This window comes from Microcaecilia unicolor, chromosome 1 (assembly GCF_901765095.1).
Source record: "Microcaecilia unicolor chromosome 1, aMicUni1.1, whole genome shotgun sequence".
Taxonomy (NCBI): domain Eukaryota; kingdom Metazoa; phylum Chordata; class Amphibia; order Gymnophiona; family Siphonopidae; genus Microcaecilia; species Microcaecilia unicolor.
The window spans coordinates 389,173,610-389,196,916 of NC_044031.1; the positions used below are offsets into that span (position 1 = coordinate 389,173,610).

General features: G+C 43.3%; 1 protein-coding gene across 1 annotated transcript in view; it reads right to left on the reverse strand.

The window, feature by feature from the left end:
- The window catches only part of LOC115460279 (extracellular serine/threonine protein kinase FAM20C-like), a 100,173-nt gene extending 87,672 nt beyond the window's left edge, over positions 1-12,501 (reverse strand). The window contains exon 1 of the mRNA XM_030190074.1: positions 11,996-12,501. Within this exon, the coding sequence (XP_030045934.1) occupies positions 11,996-12,501 (506 nt within the window). The remainder of the gene's footprint in view (positions 1-11,995) is intronic.
- Positions 12,502-23,307: the final 10,806 nt, after the last annotated feature.

A 23,307-nucleotide genomic window follows, 5' to 3' on the forward strand; every position in this document is an offset into this window, starting at 1 on the left:
CAATCACCATAATTCTTTGGCTTTGTCTGTTTCCCTGCTGGACCGCATAGAGTATTACACACGGGCAATGCATATGCCATGGACTGCAATGAAATAGTTAAAACCCAGGTGCACTCTGACCGATATCCAGCTCATGGAAGGTAGGCCGGCTAAGTCCCACGATTGGCTCTGAGCCTGCACATTCAATGCTGGGTCGTTTCCAGTGACTGGCACGGAATATCCATTTTTTTCTTTGCTTGTTTAAACTTAACGGGCCAAGTTAATATTCAGCATTGGCTGGTCAAGTTTATAGCCGTCAAAGATAGGACTGCTATTTAGGTTGTCCTATTTGACCATTAAATTTAGCCGGTGATCCTCAAAATATTCACAGAGAGCCAGTTCTATCACGCAATATAGCCGCTAAGCGCTAATAATCAGCAGAGATAACCGGTTGCCCCACACTGAATATTAGCGCTTAGTCAGTTAAGTGCTATTTAACGGGCCACCAACAGCTCCTGGCTGGTTAACTAGCACTCAATATTGGCTGGACTGCCTTTTATATATAGTGGGGATATATACTTAAAAATGGAGGTCCTGGAAGTTTCAGGACCCCTCCTTCCATCACCCCAAGAAAATGGAAGCATAGTTAGTCCCATAGAAGAGATGCAATTCTATAACTGGTAGGATATTTTCCTTTATAGAATACTAGCATAAGAGCAAAAATACATGCCTATAATTTGGGCACAAACACTTATGCCAGCCAGATTAGTCTGTAAAGTAATGTGTCTAACCATGTGCCCCGCCCAGACACCACCTCTGTGAACGTCCCACTGTAAACCACATTGTATAAAACATAGAAACATGATGGCAGATTAGGGCAGTGTGGCCTATCCAGTCGGCCTATCCTTAGTAACCACTAACTCCTCCTTTTCCTAAGAGATCCCATGTACCTGTCTCATGTCTTCTTAAACTCTGACACAGTCTTTGTCTCCACAACCTCCACTGGGAGGCCATTCCATGCATCTACCACCCTTTCCATGAAAGAGTATTTCCTCATATTCATCCTAATCCTTTTTCCTCTTAACTTCATCTTATGCCCGCTCATTCCAGAGGTTTTCTTAATTTGAAAAAGGCTCACCTCCTGTATATTAAAGCCACTGAGGTATTTAAATGTCTCTAACATATTTCCTGTCTCCCACCTCTCTTCCAGCGTATACATATTGAGGTTCATGAGCCTGTCCCTATATGTTTTATGACCGAGACTGCTGACCAATTTTGTAATCGCCCTCTGGACCGACTCTATTCTGTTTATATCTTTCCGTAAGTGCGGTCTCCAGAATTGCACATAGTATTCTAAATGTGGCCTCACCAAAGACTTGTACAAGGTCACTATCACCTCTTTGTTCCTGCTGGTCATTCCTCTCCTTATGCACCCAAGTATCTTTCTGGCTTTGAGTGTTCTACCTGTTTGGCCACCTTAATGTCATCAGACGCAAAGCTTAGCAGAGATTGGGTGGCAACGCAGTGGTTGGGAGGTGGGGTTAGTGGTTGGGAGGCATGGCTAGTGCTGGGCAGATTTCTATGGTCTGTGCCCTGAAAATGGCAGATACAAATCAAGAAAGAAAGAGGGAGAAAAACCAAAATAGACCAGATAGAAACCACAAAGAGTGGTTTTAGACAGCACCAGCGTTTATGCCGCACTCCATGAGAATTCTGGAGGCACATCTGTATACGTCAATTTGAAGACCCCTGAAGAAGGCCGGTTGGCTGAAACACGGACCATGTAGAGTCTTAATAAACTTTTGGTGCTCTTACTCTTTGTGGTTTCTATCTGGTCTATTTTGGTTTTTCTCCCGCTTTCTTTGTGTTTTATGTGTTTTGCGGGAGACTTGGACCTTCTTTTTGTTGGTTTGACAGATACAAATCAAGGTCAGGTATACATATAAAGTAGCACATATGAATTTATCTTGTTGGGCAGGCTGGATGGACTGTACAGGTCTTCTCTGTCATCATCTACTATGTTACTAAGTCCTGCTCTACTTTCATACACAGAAGCACTTCACTCCCTATACTGTACTGTTCCCTTGGGTTTTTGACCCAAGTGCATGACCCTGCATTTCTTAGCATTAAAACTTAGTTGCCAATTTTTGGACCATTCAAGCTTTGCCAGATCCTTCCTCATTCTATCCACATCCTCCTGGGTGTCCACCCTATTGCAGAGTTTGCTATCATCCACAAAGAGACAAACCTTACCAGACAGCCCTTCTGTAATATCACTCACAAAGATGATAAAAAGGGCTGGCCCGAGGACTGACCCCTGTGATACACCACTTGTAATATCCTTTTCCTCAGAGCAAGCTCCATTTACTACTACCCTCTGTCTCCTTCCGATTAACAAGTTTTTAACCCACTCAGTAATTTAATTATAGATTAGTGCTTAGGCAGAATATTGGCATATATGCACATAAGCAGACACACATCAGTGTATTTATATACATTTATATACATAATTGGGGCATAAATGTTAGGGCTTACTTTATAGAATTGCCCTCCATATATTCCATTGCCCAGATGCAGAGGGAAAAAGCCATGTTAGAAGCATTTAGATAAGTAAATAGTAGGACTGCATTACAATTTTAATTGCTATTAATTGTGTGATTAAAGGTATGCTATATATTTTTTCCCACTACAGCTCCTTGTGACTCTGGGCAAGTCACTTAGGGGGGCTTTTATTAGCTTTTTTAACTCTACTACTACTACTTAACATTTCTAGAGCGCTACTAGGGTTACGCAGCGCTGTACAGTTTAACAAAGGAGAGTCCCTGCTCGAAGGAGCTTACAATCTAAAGGTCGAAATGTCAAGTTGGGGCAGTCAAGATTTCCTGAATAGAGGTATGGTGGTTAGGTGCCGAAGGCGACATTGAAGAGGTGGGCTTTGAGCAAGGATTTGAAGATGGGCAGGGAGGGGGCCTTGCGTATGGGCTCAGGGAGTTTATTCCAAGCATGGGGTGAGGCGAGGCAGAAAGGGCGGAGCCTGGAGTTGGCGGTGGTGGAGAAGGGTACTGAAAGGAGGGATTTGTCTTGAGAGCGGAGGTTACGGGTAGGAACGTAGGGGGAGATAAGGGTAGAGAGGTAAGGAGGGGCTGCAGATTGGGTGCATTTGTAGGTTAGCAGGAGAAGCTTGAACTGTATGCGGTACCTGATCGGAAGCCAGTGAAGTGACTTGAGGAGAGGGGTGATATGAGTATATCGGTCCAGGCAGTAGAAATCAACTGTCGGTAAATGCTGAGACACCCATAGAAATATAATGGGCATCTTGGCGTTTAGTGCCAGCTTATTTCTACCATCAGCTAAAAACACTACCGTGGCTTAGTAAAAGACCCCCCCCCCTAACAATCCATTGCCCAGAGTCACAAGGAGCTGCAGTGGGGGGAAAAATAACATACCTTCAATTGTGTGATTATTCACAATTAAAATGTTAATCGAAATACAGCCCTAAAATATTAAAGAATAAAAAGTAATGAAAAGATAACAAATTCTGTAATCTGGTGCAATCAATGGTGTTAAGTCATTTGGACTACTGCAATTGCTTCTATGCTGGATGCAAAGCACAAATTATTAAGAAACTCCAAACAACCCAAAACACTGCAGCCAGATTTATATTTGGAAAAACGAAATATGAAAGAGCCAAACCCCTCAGCGAAAAGCTACATTGGCTCCCACTAAAAGATAGAATTACATTCAAGACCTGTACCCTGGTTCATAAAATTATTTATGGTGAGGCCCCGATATATATGTTAGACCTTACCAGCAAGGAAAACAAAAAGAGCATTACGCACATTCTTGAATCTCCACTACCCCAACTGCAAAGGACTTAAATATAAATCTATATATGCATCAAGTTTCTCCTACATTTGCACGCAACTATGGAATACATTACCAAGGGCCATAAAAACAACACACGATTTGGCAGCCTTCCGGAAACTACTAAAGACTAACCTGTTCAAGGATACTTATCATAAGGATCCTTCTCAAATGAACTGACATCAAAACTCTTACTAGAACAAGTTAACATTGAACTCTTTTTATTGGTTTCTTTATCATACTGTTATTATTGAACGTTACACACTACCCTTGTTCTTAAATAACTGAAGCAAATTGTATATCTATTTTCTCTAAGTTGTATTATATTTTCTGTTCTTGAAATACAACAACATTCTGTAATTCTCACTCCGGAAATGGTGATCACCATTACGGCATATTGTAAGCCACATTGAACCTGCAAAGAGGTGGGAAAATGTGGGATACAAATGTAGCAAATAAATAAATACAAATTGAAAAATTATAAATTATAGAATTTAAAATAGCATGCAGAATAGCTATAAACAGCCTACTTCAGAAAAGCAAGCCTAGTAAATAGCAGCATTTACACATCTAGATCACATGCACATTTAGAAAGCTGCTGTTTGCACATATGCAAAGGTTGCAAAGATTTAAAGGGAAGGGGTTTGGCTTGGGTGTGGTAGGTTGCAGTATGGGCGTGGCTTGGGTGTGCCACAAAAATAGGCATGCACTTCCCATTTTACAATGGAAATAGGCATTTGTTTTAAAAAATATCCCCATTGGATTTTGCACCTGTTCCGAGGCATATGCAAGTTCTAGCTTGCAGTTTAGTTCTGGGGTCTATTTAACAGCACAAAAAGTTGTGTTTAATGTGATCCGCTTCTCTTAATATATGGTACCCCACCTTGATATATCATGTTAAAGGCGGTATAACAAAATATTGCAAATAAAAAAATAAAAATAAAAAATGAAATGGAGAAAGAAGATGGTCTGGATTCACTAAAACCAAACCCTTACACCTTCACTGTATGTGAAAATCTTAATACTTGTGGAGGAAAAATAAAGAGCTTAGTGATAGCCTCCATAGTTCTTTTTTTTTTTTTTTAAGTATCTTAAATACGGTGTTGTATAGTAACTAAATAAATATAACTAGTTACTGTACTTAAGTAAAAGTTTTCTTACTTTTATTTGTAAAGAAGTGCAGGATAACATTTGTTACTTTTACTTTTTACTACTTTTACTCAGTTACATCTGATGCTTGCAGTTAAAAGTAGAAAGTAAAAGCGGAAGGAAAATGTAAATGATGATTCCTCAGCAATCCAAATGAAACAGCAAAACTGGGAACAGTATTTTGCTATTGCAAACGTTGTCACACAAACAGTGGATCATCTCATCATAAATTTTGCTGTTCAGAACAGTGGAGTTGCCAGTGTTTGTTGAACAGGTTACTAGTCTCCAGCCAAACAGAACAGAAATGGGTTGGGTCAGTTTAATGTGGAGATGGAGATGAAGTTGAAGCTGGTAAGAATTCTTGGTGATCAGATATATGTCTGTACCACAACACACTGCTCAGCATCCCATGAGAAATTTTACATTGGGGTAACTGTCCACTGGATCGATAAGAGTCTTTAGAGAGGAAATCTGCTTGCCTGGCCTTAAGACTGAAGAGTTCCCATACAACTGACATGTTTGCATCAATTCTCGAAGATATGCAGAGTTCGCCATCAGTTGAAAAATTGTTAGAACAACATTGATCCCGACTTTGTGAAAGACTTCTTTGTAATTGGACAGCATGGCAATGACAATGAAGATAAAGATGAAGATGCAATTGATGAATTAGATCAGATCACTTCTAAGGAAGATGATAATGACAAAATACTCTTTGCTATACTGAAGTCAAATGTTTCAAAGATTCCCTTGATCATAACCTGCAGACCCAGTCAGAAGAAATCAGTAATATTGCAACCTGGCCTGATTTGAAAGACCTTTTTATCAGACTGAACAATCCACTTGCTGCTAATGCAGTTGTTGAACCTTTTTAGCTGTGTTGGATTAATGACTCACAAGTGCACACACATGAGTGACAGTCATTTTCAAAAATTTAGTTTTACTAAAAGCAAAGTGGATTCATTTGTAAAGCAATAAAGTTGTTGGGATAAAAACATTAACAATAGATGCATCCATTATAGTTGCGATACTTGTACTTTTTACTCAAAAAGTATTATATTAGGCAATAACGTTTTTACTTTCACTTAAGTAAATTTTTAATGTGATCTTCACTATATTGTTACTTTTACTTAAGTATTAAGATATACAATTATTTTTTACTTTTAAGTACATTGACCTAGTACTTTGAAAAAACTGCTTAAAAACATCAATGCTCAAAAAAAAAACCCACTACAGATTTATATAAAAGTGCATTTAATCATGTGTGAATAGCATTCAAAAACAGATTCAAAACAATTTATGTCTATTCAACATCTCTTCACAACCTGCACAGTTAGCTTAGCAGGATTTAAAAAAGGTTTGGATAACTTCCTAAAAGAAAAGTCCATAAGACATTATTAAGATGGACTTGGGTAAATCCACTGTATATTCTAGGACAAGCATCATAAAATCTACTTGTTTTGGGATCCTGCCAGGTACAGCGCTGCATACGTCTAGTAGCGCTATAGAAATGATAAGTAGTAGTAGTACTTGCAATCTGGATTGGCCACTGTTGGAAGCAGGATACTGGGCTTGATTAACCTTCAGTCTGTCCCAGTATGGCACACCTTATGCCTTTTTAACAACAGCCACTGTTTCACCTGTTCCAGCTTTTTCAAGCATAGGTGTCAGAATGGGGGGGGGGGGGGGGGGGGGGGGGGGGCAAAGGTGCTATGACACACCCCAAATTTTCCTTTCTTCCTCCCTGCCTTCTGACCCTGTCCGCAGCATTTCTCTCCTCCCCCTACCCCTTGTGGTCTCCAGCAACTTTCTTCTTTCTCCTGCATGAAGGGTTGATTTCTTACCCTCTTTCTCCTGGGCAGGGACACTGCAATTTGCTTAACATCTGAACATGCTAAAGGCCTACCGGCTTCCGCTCCCTCTGAAACAGGAAGCTGGCAAGCCTTGACCATGCGTAGATGCTCAAGGGCCCATGCCGACTGGCTGTGATGCTGTTTTGTTAAGAGATGATTGCAGCATCACCACTCAGGGAACAGTGGTAATAAATCAACACCATGTGGGAGAAAGATGCTGGAGATCACAGAGGAAGAGGAGAGAAATGCTGGACACTATGGGGAGGAGGGGAAGAAAAATGCTGAATAGGTGGTAAGTGGAGAGAAGGAATGCAGGAGAGAAATGCTGTGCAGGGGGGGAGGGGGAAGCGGGAAGGAAAGATACGCTGAAGAGGTGGGAGGGAAGAAAGAAGAGAAATGCTAGACACCATGGGGGGGGGGGGGGGTGAGATATAGGGAAGGAGAGAATTGTTGGATACTATAGAGGAGGGAGGGGAGTTCGAGAGGTCTGTAAGGAGGGAAATGTTGGACACCATGGTGGGGAAAGAGGGTTTGTGAGATAGGGAAGGAGTAGAGGAGTAGCCTAATAGTTAGTGCAGTGGGCTTTGATCCTGGCAACCTGGGTTCAATTCCCACTGCAGCTCCTTGTGACCTTGGGCAAGTCACGTAACCCTCCATTACTCCAGGTACAAAAACTTAGATTGTGAGCCCTCTAGGGACAGGTAAGTACCTGCATATAATGTGTACAGTGCTGCGTGTGTCTAGTAGTGCTATAAAAATGATTAGTAGCATTACAAATGAAGGGCACCATGGAGAGTTAGGGGTGGAAGGGAGCTTGAGATGTAGGAAAGGAGAGAGATTCTAGATGCCATTGAGAGGAGGAATATGGGATGATAGGCACGAGAAGGACAAATGTTTGAGCTTTGCTCCCCCAAAGAAAAAGATGCTCCACTACCCCTGTTTTCAAGGAATATCAGCACTGAACACATCAGTACATGTGAAATAAATACAAATTGATGTAATAAAAAAAAACATTATTGGAAAACTTTCACTCGCTTAAATCCCATGTCAGTATGTTATTCATATCAGTGGTGGTTTTGAAAATAACATTATGACCTTTCTTTTAGAAGTCCCATTTGTGATATACACATACAAAACCCCGGCACTTACATGTGTATAAAGCAGGCACAGGGCCAGTGCTAGGGTCTCTGGCGCCCCCTGCAAATTTTCAGTCAGCGCACCCCCCCCCCCTCCACTGGTCCAGCATCTCCTTTCTCTCTTTTCCCTATGGGGCCTATGAGGGGGGTGGAGATGAGGGTCAGAAAAGGGTAAGATCATATGGAAGGGGGTCAGAAGGGGGAAATTCTCTGGGCTGAGGGAGGGGTCAGAAGAAGTTAACTTGATATTCAGCCTGTTACCTGGTTAGCCAACTGGGCTGAATATCACACCTGGCAGTTGTATTTTGGGACTGGCCAGAGCCTGAACAGAACCCAGATATTCAGTCCACTACCTGCACGGGGTCTAACTGAACTGGTGGCAGTCAGCATTTAAAAATAATGCCACTGGATGAATATTACCCACTTTTCACAAAAACATGTGACTCCTATCAATATATTCACTGTGGGGGAAATTCTATATATGGTGCCTTAAAAATTGGTGCCGTTAAACCACACAGTTAGTGTGATTTTATAAACTGCACCTAAATTTAGGCATAGTTTATAGAATATAAATATATTTATACTCATGCGCTGTTCATTCCACTAAAATTTAGGCACACCCATTTAGGCCACCTAAAACCAGGCCTAAATACCTGTGCCTCAGTTAGATGCAGATTGGATATATTCTATAATAGTGCACATAGTTTTTTGAAACGCCCACAACCCACCCATTCCACGCCCATGGCCACCCCCCTTTTTGACTGTGCACATTAGAATTTACTTGCACTGTGTTTTAGAATATTCCTAGAAAGTTGTGTGTGTAAATTCTAATTAAAGCCAATTAGTGCCACTAATTGGTTATTAAGTACCAATTATCAGCACTGATTGGCTTATTAAGTTATCAGTGCAATTTGGCTGTATAGCCAAATAAGCGTGCACAACTTAAGGCGCCATATGTAGAATTTGGGGGTATGCAGTTGAAGACATGGATGCCACAATGCAACTGTGAATCACTGTGCCAAATGTGTCATCATTCTCCTTTAATTTAATCCATGGGTTCTCATCCCAGTCCTTGGGACACCCCTAGCCAGTCAGGTTTTCAGGATAACCACAGTGAATATGCATGAGAAACTTGCATGCCCTGCCTCTATTGTATGCAAATCTATCTCATGAATATTCATTGTGGGTATCCTGAAAACCTGACTGGCTGGGAGTGTCCCGAGGACTGTGTTGAAAACCCCTGTTTTAGGGGCACATGGCTATACACAGCACTTCACAGTTTTAAATACATAAATGGGGTATGTTTACTAAGGTGCGTTAGTGTTTTTAATGCACCTTTAAAGTTAAGGCGTGCTAAACGCTAACGTGCCTATACATTTCTATGCATTGCATTTCTATGCATTGCATAAACCATTTACTTGCATTAAAAATGCTATTGTGCCTATAGCGCACCTTAGTAAACATAGGTGATAGAATGCTTTTTTGAAAAAGTACAAATGTCATGCTATTATATTTACACTATTGGCCACATTATGAAGAGTTTTATTGAGATTAAAATTTAAGAGTAACTTTCTTGATCAAATTTTGCAAAGATTTAGTATATGTAGAGGGGTATAATTTAACGCCCATCTCCATGGGCGTCTATGTCCGTGAACGGGTACGTGAAGGGGCGGTTTGAACCGTATTTTCGAAAAAGATGGGCGTCCATCCTTTGTTTCGAAAATACGGGTTTTGTACGGACCAAATGCCATGGATTTGGTCCTTTCTGAGATGTGCGGTTTTTTTTTTTTTTTTGCGATAATGGAAACTAAAAACGCCCAGCTCAGAAACGTCCTAATCCAAGCCATTTGATCGTGGGAGGGACAACTGTACAACAGTACCATAGCTCTTAGGGGTGAAGGGGGCAAGCACATGTGGGTTTTAGAGGCCTCCCATTTACCACCACAAGTGTTACAGGGAGGGAGGGAGGGAGGGATGGCCCTGGGTCTGCCTGCCTGAAGTGCACTGCAGTACCCACTAAAAGTGCTCCAGGGACAGGACTTGTTGCTGCTGTATAACCTTGGCACACCAGTCCACACCTGAAGACTACTCTCTCGGAAAATGTCCTTTATTTGAATAAGCACGTTTACTCACAGTTAACTGCAGATCAGAGGTTGTGCCCCACTGGCAAAGAGTCTCCCTGGTACTGTGATTAGCAGTAGGTCAGAGCTGGCAGAATGGTGTACAATGCCCACTTTCAGTAATGTGGGTAACACATGAAAGGGAGCTAAAACTGGCTTACAAAAATGGTCACTACTGCATGGACTACCGGAAACACAACAGGGCACACTCTGACCCAGTAAGCAGGTGTTACAGGATAGAACACATTCTGCTGTCATGGAGGTGGGTACGGCATTTGAGGCTGGGGAAAAAAAACTTTGTAAAGTGGGGTTTTTTTGGTGGGAGGGGGTTAGTGACCACTGGGGGAGTCAGGGGTGGTCATCCCCGATTCCCTCCAGTGGTCATCTGGTCATTTAGGGCACCTTTTTGGGACTTGTTTGTGAAAAAACAGGGTACAACAAAAGTGACACAAATTCGTGCTAAAACGCCTTTTTTTTTTTTCGATTATCGGCCGAGGACGCCCATCTCTCCTTGGCCAATAACCATGCTCCAGTCCTGTTTTCACCACGGCTCTGACACCCCCCGTCAACTTTGCCCGTTTCCGCGACAGATTGCAGTTGAAGACGACCACAATCGGCTTTCGATTATACCGATTTGGGTCGAAATATGGGCGTCTTTCTCTTTTGAAAATAAGCTGGTTAGTGTGTTTGCTTCTGAGATATAATCAGCAGGATTAATTCCTACCATAGTGCCTCCCTCAGTTTTTTTTATAACTATGGAAGTATCATTCTTCAATGAATTTAGTGGTTAGTGTAGTGGGCTGTGAACCTGGGGAACTGGGTCAATTCCCATTGCAGCTCCTTGTGACTTTCGGCTAGTCACTTAATCCTCCATTGCCCTAGGTACAATATTTAGATTGTGAGCCAACTAGCGACAGAGAAAGTACCTGTATATAATAATTGTAAACCACTTTGATTGTACCACAGAAAGGCGGTTACGGTTTATTTATAATATCAGATCCCATTGCCCTTACCCTCCATCTCATATGTATTCAACTTGAAAGCTATATGTTGTCTCTCTTTTCAAAGGCTTTCAAATCTCATATGACCATATTTTTACAGGTCAATAAAGCTGGATCCAAAGGTCCAGGGTGACAACCCTTAGATTTAGGTTTCACAACAGAATAAGATATGTTCATCTGTAGATGTTCAGCAAAAAAAGCTGAATACATAAATTCCTAATAAAACATTCAAGATCAACTGTCATCTGAAAGGAATCATACATATGGGTTGGTACAAAGGACAAATCTTTAAATAACAACTCAAGCTCACCACCTAACGATGGCATCAAAGATAAATTGATATTTATATTTGGTGTGTCTGAGATCGTGTTCTCGGGTGTTCATATAATGTTCTGTACCCCACAACATGACACTGGCAGAGCAATGCAAATTGTGAAGAGGCTTTGAATAGATAAGATACGGTTTATGAACTGTTTTTGAATGTTATTCACACAAGGTCAGATCAATATAAAAATGCATTTAAAGTTTTTATGACTATTGGTCTATTTAACAGGGCAAGTATATATCACTTCCCCCCCATGGCACACATTCACCCCCGAACCATCACATCCAACCCCCTTAGCCCCCAATATCATTACCAAGACTCCCACCCTCCTCAGCTCATACTGGCAATTCTCCTAGTGGCCAGTGGGGGAGGGGGCAGGAGTGATCCCAGGACACTCCTGTCCTGTCAGTGCCTGGGTTCAGAATAGTGATTTTGACATCCTAGTGATTGTTTCGGGGTACTAATCTAGGGGTGAAGGTATCAGATAAGGGCTACTACTGAAAAAGCTTGAGCTAAATCCAAATTTGCCTCAAAGAAAGTTGATCAAGAAAATATGGAGTACAGTGCTCACCACTCCTCACTCCCGCTGGATTTCAAGGTGAAACGCTCTTTGGAGTTGACGGTAAACAGCCTATCACCATCGGCCAGTGGTGGTGTGGGGATCAAATAGAGAGGGTGCTTGAACAGAGCTGTCAGCTTTGAGCCTGTATAGTTGACGGTTTTCAGTGTCCCTCTTTCCCTTCCAGCCTCAGAATTCCCCGGAACTTGCCAACTGGTTTCCCTGGTATCCACAATCTGCTCCAGGGACTGGGAGGTTTTCTGTGCTGAGCCGTTGCTGCCACTGAAGTCCTGGAGGACCCGAAGAGTCTGTTTCCTGTGCTGAGCCTGCAGTCTGTGATGGTTCTTCCCTAGAGGGAAGAGTTCTGCCATCGGGGGGCAAGGACAGGAGTCATCTGAGGTGCGATGGACAGTAGGGACCAGGCCAAGCAACATATGAATCAGGAATGTTAGGAGAAATGAGGCAAAAGCAAGGATTCTGAACTTCCGATGGACCAGAATTTGTAGTCGATGGAACATACTTTTTGTCATTTAAAAATTCCAGTTACCTTTTGAAAAAGGGAGATTAAAATAATGAATTTTTTTTCTAAAAATGAAGTTCTTAGCAATGTTGCTTACAACATTCACAATAAAAAATAATAATTTAAGGCCAGCTTCAGACCTTTGAATTGAAAAGTGTAAATCTGAATGCTGAGTTTAAAGTTGAGCTGCTCAGAAACCAGGTTTTGCAGTTTACGGGTTTTCATTGACCCCCTCCCCCCCCAAAAAAAACCTCAAAACAAATGAAAGCAAATGAACAGCAAAAATTAGAATATGCAGGTTAAAAGAAATTTTGAAAATGAGATGTAAGTAATGTTGCTTCCTTTTTCCATTCTTCTGTCCTGGCAGTATTAAGCAGTCATGTTATTTCTTGGGTCCGCAGCAGTCCTGTCCTTAAGTGGCAATTTGAAAAATGTTTTGCTATGAAATGGTTTTGAGTTGGAACATAGGGGTAGGAGAGAGAGAGAGAGAGAGAGAGAGAGCGAGAGAGAGATGTGTCAATACCGAGAAGGAGAAGCAGTGCCAAGGTTAGGATGAACTGGCAACATTAAGCAATACTACCAGAGAACTCGGCGCCAAGTAGTTTAGTTCACTTTATTAAAACTTAATATACCACCTTTCACAATATCAAAGTGGGCTACAAAAGTTAAAATAGATCACTGGAAGAGACATGTACACATGGACAATATACTCTAGGGGGGATTTTATAAAGCACTTTCAGCATGTAAAACGTGTTTTACATGCAGAAAGTGGTGGTAGTGAAATTGCACTGAAATATACACATGTACAATTAGGTGCAATGATAGTGCCTACTTTTATTCAATGCAGGCATAGGCATTCCCAGGGGCATACTTTTGGGTGGAGCAGGGGTGGCATTGTGATATATGCATGTAACTCTATAAAACAAACTTACACATATTTACATGTATGTCTCAGAGCAGGTGTACATTTGTGTGAGAGCTTTGTGCAGTCCAAGTTTCCAAGTTTATTCATAAATTTGATATACCACCTAAGGGAAATACCATCAAGGTAGTTTACAATACAATCAACAAATATTAGTGAAAAGGGGAAAGAAGTACAACAAAGGTAGGAAAGAGAGAGTAGGGCCTAAAGTATAAGGTACTAGTAAGAGCCAAGAGGGTCGCTGCTGTGTTGGCATGGCTGAGCCCGCTGCTGGTGGAGCAGGGCAGGAGTCAAAAGCTAAGGAGAACAAATGGGCCTTAAGCTGGGATTTAAAAGTGGACAATGTAGTTTCCAGTCATAGTGGCAAAGGTATAGCATTCCATAGCAGAGGGCCCATTACACTGAAAACACGGGAGCGCACTGTAGAAAGATGAAGGTAAAAGGGGAGAAGGGACATATAGAAGTTGCTCTTGAGAGGAGCGAGGAAGTCATGGGAGTGTCAGGAAGCAGGACAGGTACGATGGCTGCAGAGTGTAGAATCTTGTGAACTAAGAGAAGGGTTTTATATCATATTCTGAGAGATACAGGCAACCAATGTTTATCTCAGAGAAGGTGTGTGACGTGGTCGTACAGCTTTGCTCCCATAAGGAGACGAAAGACCGCATTTTGGACCAGTTATAGACGTTTAATATCATTTTTGCAGAGTCTCTGTAGTAAAGCATTGCAATTATCGAGACCAGATAATACTAAGGAATGTAGAAGAACACAAAGTGCTGAAGTATGGAACAAGCGGCGAACAGAATAAAGCATTTTAAATTTGAAAAAGCAGGTACGCACAACCTTACAAATGTGGGGACGAATGGTGAGTGCTTCATCTAGGATAACCCCTACAGTGCTAACAGATGGAAATAGTGTGAGGAGATTATTTGCAATGATAACAGGGCTGACTAGTGAGTGTGAGTTTAAACGAGAGAGAACAACACACGTGCTTTTTCCATAGCTGAGAATAAGTTTGTGGGTATGAAGCCATGAGTCAATCTGGTCTAGTTCGGTATTAATAGATTGAATGGAGAGAGGGGTAGCAGGATCTATCTGAGCTAGGATTTGGATATCATCTGCATAAGCAAATACAGTCAAACCAAGGGACTCATGGGCAGATGAATGGCTAAAGGCCATTAGCGCCATTCTAACGCATGCACTCACAAACACGGGATGATCAGTAGGGTTACCACCGTAAACAGTGAGCATGCCAGGCAATTGTGCAGATAGCATGTAAATGTAGTCAATGTCATGCAAATGAGGCCATTTCCTATTTCCCCTAGATGATCAAAAAATAGCGCTGCAATGAACAGAAGTGTTGAACGGCGTTAGGCAGAAAAGAATGCCGCAAAATAATGCCAGGTTATAGCTGGTGTTATGTCCCATCTGAGCTGAAAAGTTATATATATATGTAAATTACCTCCCATTTCTCTCCATCCCATGTGAGCCGGAAGTACTGCCAGAAGAAGCCTGGAAGACAGTTTATTGTCCACTTCTTCTGCCAGTTGTACCTGTGTGCTCTGAAGAGTTTTTCTGCAGTTTCGAGTGCTTTTTTAGAGATGTGTGATGGAGGTGTCTCAACAGTGCTTGTCTGCTATCTTGTGCTTTATGGCAGGGTGCACTTTACGACACACCAACGAGCTGTCCTACGCAAGGATGCACATGATGGCGTACCCTACCTATGCACATGCGAGTAGTTCCTGGCTTCTTTTAGCGCATCAAATTAGTATGCATGTGTCCCGGCTGCTTAGCATATTTTATCATGCTGTTTAGAGGGGGTTAGCACTACTACAGCGCTGCTTATATCTGCATATATTAACTCTGATCATGTCCGCGCTGCTGTTCCATGCTAGTACGGCAGTTGAGAGATGGTATTTTGAGAGCGCTATCCTGAATAGTGTTGGGTTTTGATCATCAGCCCATCAGCTAGGAACAGTAGTGGGGAGAGGAAGAGGTTAAACAACAGAGGTGCAAGTACAGAACCTTGGAGAACCCCTCAGGGAGAAGTTTAAAGAAAAGAAGAAGAATTATACCAGGACACTTGATTAGAAAAGACTGTATCCAGGAGAGGGCTGTGCCCTTGATGCTGATCGTGGATAAGCGTTGGGGAAAGAGAGTGTGATTTATCATGTAGAATGCCATGGTGAGGTCAAGAGAGATCAGAATTACAGATTAATTCCTATCGAAATGTTCTAATACGCCCATAGTAAGTCCTAGGAGAGCTGTCTCAGAGCATTGACATTTTCAAAACCTGGTTTGTTGGGGGGGTGCAGAATAGAGTGTTGTTCTAGGTGATGTTCAAAGTGGAGGCGAGCTACGTGTTCAATTATTTTGGATATGAAAGGGAGTTGCAAGATGGGACGGTAATTGGTAAGAAGAGACGGATCTAATGCCCTATCTTTCTGCTTGGGAGCAATATAGGCATGTTTCCAAGCCTTTGAGACAATGCCAGAAGATAGTGAAGTAAACACTAGCAAATGGAGAAAAGGAAGTAAGGTAGCTCCGAACCTTTTCATGAATGCTGAAGGCATTGGGTTATAGAGAACTGTACTGGGCCGCATGGATGAAAGAATCTATTGCACTTCTGAGGATTGTTCTGGGTGCCTATTTTATAAAGGCATATAGGTGTCTATGTTGTTTTTATAAAATAAGTGTTTTTTTAGAATTTTTATAGGTGTTCTGCTGTAAAAACCACTCTGGAAAAACTATAACGAAAGTGCAATGCACCAAGAACAATGAAGTTTGCTCAATGGCCACCAATAGGTGGCTGCCAGTTTGAAATGATGGACATCCATAGTGTAAACATCCAAATGATGCCAGTTTGACTGTCTATAAGTGAATGCAAATTTGAAAGGATGGACATTCATTACATCAACCATCTATATGACACCACCTTGAATGTCCATAAGTGGATATTAATTTGAAAGGATAGTTGTTCATCAAGTCAATCCAGCTTGGCTATTCATTGGTAGATGTCAATTTGTCAAGTTCAAATGATGCCAGCTTGGATGTTCTGAGGGGCTGTTCTAAAGCACTAGTGTTTTTAAGCTTCAGCCACTGGGGTTGTACAGGCCAAACATTTTTGTTTTGGTTTACCTGTGTCATTTACAAAATTATTTTGTTTTCTTCTTTTTACTTTTTATTGTGTACGCTATTCTTCAACAATGTGTCTGTCCATAAAATAATGCATTCTATTGAAGCTGCAGAAAAAAATAACGTTTCAGCGGATTTTTCCTTTTGCTCTCTTTTCAAACAAATGCACATCCCTATCAGGCACCTCTCTAAAGGACCAGGCCTAACGCGGGCCTACCGCTCACTAAAAGAGCATTACCACGGGATGTGCTGAGGTGTCCCACAGTAGTTTTCTGCTTAGCGCTTGCTAACCCCACACTGGAAAATATTTTTTATTTTCCAGTGCAGGAACTACCTGATTAGCGCAGGAGTAATGTGGGAGCCCTTATTGCCACCTATATAGGTGGTGGTAAGGGCATCTGCAGTAATGGCCACCGCTAATGAGGAAATTAGTGCGTGGCCATTACAAAAAAAATGGAAAGGCAGTCATTTTACCGCCTTGCTAAAAGAGGCCTCAGCACACAGAAAACCCATGTACTGACAACACTGCCAGCTACTTTTTAGCGTGGCTAGGTAAAAGGACCCCTAAATCCCTCTCTGAAGAAGTTCAGATTTCCTTCTACATAAGTACATAACTACATAAGTATTGCCATATTGGGACAGACCAAAGGTCCATCAAGCCCAGCATCCTGTTTCCAACAGTGGCCAATCCAGGTTACAAATACCTGGCAAGATCCCAAAAAAGTACAAAATATTTTATGCTGCTTATCCCAGAAATAAGCAGTGGATTTTCCCCAAGTCCATTTTAATAATGGTATATGGACTTTTCCTTTAGGAAGCCGTCCAAACCTTTTTTAAACCCCGCTAAGCTAACCACTTTTCTTACATTCTCTGGCAACAAATTCCAGAGTTTAATTACATGTTGAGTGAAGAAAAAGTTTCTCTGATTCGTTTTAAATTTACTACTTTGTAGCTTCATTGAATGCGCTCCCTAGTCCTAGTATTTTTGGAAAGAGTAAGCAGATGCTTCACGTCTACCCTTTCCACTCCACTCATTACTTTATAGACTTCTATCATATCTCCCCTCAGCCACCTTTTCTCCAAGCTGAAGAGCCCTAGCTGCTTTAGCCTTTCCTCATAGGGAAGTTGTCCCATCCCTTTTATCATTTTCGTTGCCCTTCTCTGCACTTTTTCTAATTCCACTATATCTTTTTTCAGATGCGGTGACCAGAATTGAACACAATATTCGAGGTGCGGTCGCACATGGACCGATACAAAGGCATTATAACATCCTCATTTTTGTTTTACATTCCTTTCCTAATAATACCTAGCATTCTATTTGCTTTCTTAGCTGCTGCAGCTCACTGAGCACAAAGTTTCAACGTATCATCAACGACACCTAGATTCCTTTCTGAGTTTTGTTCTTGCCTTCTTTGTACATGCTAGAATCCGAAATGCCGTTTTTTTCTGTTCAAGGCCCAAAGCTCTGCAATCGGCTTCCACAGCACCTGAGGTCTCAAACTTCCCTGGAACGGTTAAAGACTGAACTAAAGACTCACCTCTATCTAGAGGCTTTCCAACATCCCTAATACCCTGTGGGTATGTTTTGAGAGCACTCCCCCTTCCCCCTCTTTACTATCATGATTATTGTAGGTCTCCCTCCTTCCCTCTGCTTGGTGTTCAGTCCTTCTCTCTTTTCCTCTTTCCTCTTTTTTGGTCTGTAAGCCACTCAGTTGGCATTGCCAATAGGCGGGATAGCAAGTGCTCAATAATCTTGAATCTTGTTTGTTTGGTGTATTTATTTCTGCTCTGGTTTTCTTTTCTTCCTACATCCAGAGCTCTCACAGGAACAGCTTGTGGATCATCATGCAACATCATGTTGTAGATATTTTTTAAATGGTTTTTCTATGTGTGGTGAGGCTCCTTGTCCATTTCTTTTCACGTCTGCTATACTGAAGATGAGGGTGATGAGTTGTTCTCTGGCTCCTCTCTCAAGGCAGGCCGGTTTCTTAGCAACTGAATCCAGAAGAGACCTGTAGCTGCTCCACATTCCATATGCATGCCTTTATGTATGCAAATCTCTTATATATTTCCATTGTATTAACTGATGGCAGACAGAGGACATTAATTCACAGATCTGTTAGTTAGCTAAAAATACTAATGCTACCTCAAAAGAACCGAAGATGTAATATATATATACAGTATGCTATGAATAACTGACACCTTGAGTTGCATGACGTGAACATTTTGTATCATTTTTCAAGAATCTGAAAGCACATCTGTTCCAATCTGTTTTATGATTCATGTTTTAATATTTTATTGTTTAATGTTTGATTTTTTTTAATGATGCTCATTATATTATCCAGCTTATAATTGAAAGAGAAATCGGGAGATGGGCGTTTTTCTCGCAAAGGCGCCCAAATCGGTATAATCGGAAGCCTATTTTGGGCGTTTCCAATTGCACTCCGTCGCGGAAACGAATAAAGTTGATGGGGGTGTGTCGGAGGTGGGACTGGGGCGTGGTTATCAGCCGAGGAGAGATGGGCGTCTGTAGCTGATAATCGAAAAAAAAGGGCGTTTTTACCGCGATTTTGGGTCACTTTTTTTGGACCCTTTTTTTTCACGAACAAGTCCCAAGAAAGTGCCCCAACTGCCCAGATGACCACTGGAGGGAATCGGGGATGACATCCCCGGACTCCCCCAGTGGTCACTAACCCCCTCCCACCAAAACAAAACCCACTTTAAAAACTTTTTTCCCAGCCTGTATGCCAGCCTCAAATGCCGTACCCACCTCCATGACAGCAGAATGTGTTTGATCCTGTCACAGCCTTTCCCTGGGTCAGATGAGGCTCTTGGGTGCAGTACAGGGTCACATCAGCATTGCATTGTGGTGGGTGTAGGGTATTGGCTCTGTGATTTCATTAGCTTGTGTTACAGTCTCACGATGTTGGTAGTTGGTAGGCTCTTCTCCCATGGTGCTTTTCCTCCTGCCTGTTGGGTCAGAGTGTGCCCTGTTGTGTTTCCTGTTGCAGTCCATGCGGTAGTGGCCATTTTTGTAAGCCAGTTTTAGTTCCCTTTCCTTTGTTAGCCACGTTAGACAACTTAGTTCTTACCTTGAATGTGGCTGAAAGAGGGCATTGTACAGCATTCTGCCAGCTCTGACCTACTGCTCATCTCAGTACCAGGGAGACTCGTTGCCAGTGGGGCACAACCTCTGCAGTTAACTGTGAGTAAACGTGCTTATTCCAATAAAGGACGTTTTCGGAGAGATTAGTCTTCAGGTGTCAACTGGTGTGCCAATGTTATACAGCAGCAACAAGTCCTAGAGGCCTGCGTGTATGCAGGTCCCTGGAGCACTTTTAGTGGGTACCGCAGTGCACTTCAGCCAGGTGGACCCAGGCCCATCCCCCCCCCACCTGCAACACTTGTGCTGGTAAATGGGAGGCCTCCAAAATCCACTGTACCCACATGTAGGTGCCCCCTTCACCCCTAAGAGCTATGGTAGTGTTGTACATTTGCAGGTAGTGGGTTTTGGGGGAGGGGGGTTGGGAGCTCAGCACCCGTGGTAAGGGAGCTATGCATGTGGGAGCTTTTTCTGAAGTCCACCGCACTGACCTAGGGTGCCCAGTTGGTGTCCTGGCATATCAGGGGGGCCAGTGTACTACCAATCCTGGCCCCTCCCACGACCAAATGGCTCGCATTAGGACGTTTTTGAGCTGGGCCTTTTTAGTTTCCATTATCGCTAAAAAAAAACAAACGCCCAGCTCAAAAACATCCATTTTTTTGAAAATACGGTTTGGCCCGCCCCTTCACGGACCCGTTCTCGGAGATAAACGCCCATGGAGATAGGCATTTGTGTTCGATTATGCCCCTCCATGTGTATTTATTGCAAACTACTTAGGGGGCAATTATATACAGGTGGCCAAGAGTGAGGCCCTGACATGCAGCACGCTAAACTGAATTCTAAAACAACCTCTGGGCGCTCAGATTTCGTTATAGAATACTAGCGTAAGTTGGCATTTATGCGCCAATCTTGAGGCATGCCCACATGTAACTGTTGTAGTCACATGTTTAAGTACAGGGGCGGCCCAAAGCAGGGCTGAGATGGTACTTCCCACCCCCCAGCCTCCTCTCTATTGCAGCACATCTCTGAGGAAACAGGAAGTTATGTCGAAGGTGGGCTGCACTAGAGAGAAGAGGCTGGTGCAGGCAGCAGGGGCAGCCAATGGGAATTGCTGCTGCTGCCGTCTTTTAATAAACAAAGGTAGGCTCGGGGATAAAACAGGGGCATAGCCAGACTTCGGCGGAAGGGGGGCCAGAGCCTGAGGTGAGGGGGCACATTTTAGCCCCCCCCTTGGCATCGCCGACCCCCCCACCATTACCGACCCTCCCCGCTATTGCCGACCCCCCTGCCACCGCCAACTTTGACAACCCCTGCTGACGACCCTCTCGACCCCCCCTTCCCGCCGCCAACCCTCCCCCACCGTCACCGTGGGCTACCTTTGCTGGCAGGGGACCCCATTCCCCACCAGCCGAGGAGGTCCTCTTCTTCCTCCGAAGGCTTCGTTCTGTTTCTGACATCCTGGAGTTTGTGATTCCAGTCACCATTCAAGGAAGATCTCTACTGAGAGAGTTTTCCTAAAGTACTGATGAGTGGGATGTCCCACTGCCACCAGATATGTGACAAGAATGGGAGAAATGGAAAGATTCTCTAAAGACTCTTGAATAACTGCACATCTTATGCACTAACATCCCTGCAGCACTCGGTACTGCCTGTCACAAAGAGATCTGCATCTTCTGGTATGCTTCTAAAAAAGCCATGGTTGCAGTGGCCAGCTTGAAAGCTACAGATGCAGATGGGCTATCTCATGTGGGATTCATCTTTGGCAAAGCGAAGTTAGCACCACAATCCAATCATACCGTTCCATACTTAGAATTGTGTGGAGCAATGCTGGCTATAGAGATAGCAGAAATGATACTAAGTGAAAGGGACATTCAACTAGACACAGTCAATTTTTATACTGATGGTAAAGTCATCCTCAGCTACATCTACAACCAATCCAGGAAATTTTACATGTATGTCAGTAACAGAGTTGAGTATATACGAAGTCAACACAATCAGAACAGTGATATTATATGCCAACTAACCAAAACCCAGAAGAATGCCACCAGAGCTGTGCCAGCATCCCATCTAATGGAAACCATATAGTTATTGGGAACAGATTTCCTTCTAAAACCTGGCCATATGTCCCCAGCTGTTACGATTGTGGCCATGTCTCATGTGCTCATTCATTTTGCCACCTGGTGGTTAGATCTGGTGGCTGCAACGGACAGTCTGGTTGTTGTTTCTCATGTTCCAGAAGTCATGCTGGTCCGGTCCGGTCCGGTCCGGATCTTCCAGCCTTCCAGACTGTCTTGGGACTTTTGGAACTTAGCAGCACCCTTACCTGGTGAACTCCCTTGTCGGTTGCCTTTATGAACCACCGGCAGTGGCGTTCCTAGGGGGGCTGGCACCCGGGGTGGATCGCCGATTCGCCCCGCCCCTCGGGTGCAGCGCCCCCCCAATGCAGCAAGGACCCCCCCCCGGCGAAAGGACACCTCCACGAAGAACACCCCCCCGCCGGGTGCACACCTCCGGGGGGGGGGGGGGGTGTGCCGCGCGCACCTGTCCTCTGTTGTTTCATGCTTCTTCTCTGCCCCGGAACAGGAAGTAACCTGTTCCGGGGCAGAGAAGAAGCATGGAACAACGGAGGGCAGGCGGGCGCGACACCTCCCCCGGCGGCGTGCACCCAGGGAGGACCGCCCCCCCCTAGGAACACCACTGACCACTGGGTTACTTTCTACTTTGCCTTAGCAACAGAGGTCATCTGATGAGCTTCTCATTGGTGAGAGTTGTTGCAGTGCTTCCTGTTCTCCGTATCCTGTGGTGGACCTGCCCTGCTTGTTTTCCCTGGTTTACTTCTCCTGCTTGCTGCCTGCCCAAGACTCAGCGTGTTTCCTGGTTTAATTCTCCTGCTTGCTGCCTGCCCAAGACTCGGCGTGTTTCCTGGTTTACTTCTCCTGCTTGGTGCCTGCCCAACACTTGGCTTGTTCCCTGGTTTATTCTACTGCTTGCCGCCAGCCTAAGACTCTGTTTGGTTTCCTGGACGCTTCTACTGTGCCCTGCCCTGCCTGTTCCAGCTTGCTCTACTTCAGCTGCAGCTTCAGTCCAGCTGTTCCAGTTCTGGTTGTATCTGACTGTCTGTGTTCTGCCTTGTCTCTTGTTTTGGGGTGATTCTCCTGCCATTGCCACTCCTCAGCAGTGGCCCAAGGGCTCACGTTTCCTCACTAACGTGACACCCAGCTATGGAAAACTCCTTTGAGCTTAAAGACCCTAACTCTGACACAGGGATCTGTCCAGAGTTGACCGTTCTTTTCACTAACATTGTGTCTTCAGTTTATCCACCAGCTGATGAAAGATCAGATACCTATCATCAAAGTTTCATCAGAGATGCAGAACTGCAGATCAATAATTACAACTTGGCACCATTTGGGAACTTCAATACCAGACTCCCATGGAAGACAGAAAACTTCTTCAGCCATCATAGATCCAGTGATCCACATACACCATGAAGAGACATGAACTCCGTGGACTGTTGTCCACTACAGAGACTCAGAGACTTTTTCTCTTTGTTATATTGTTTGTTGTCTGTCTCTCATTTCAGTTCCTGTAAGATTGCCAGAGATAAGTCACCTGAATAACAGAAAACTTGAGACATGCAAGGAGTTATT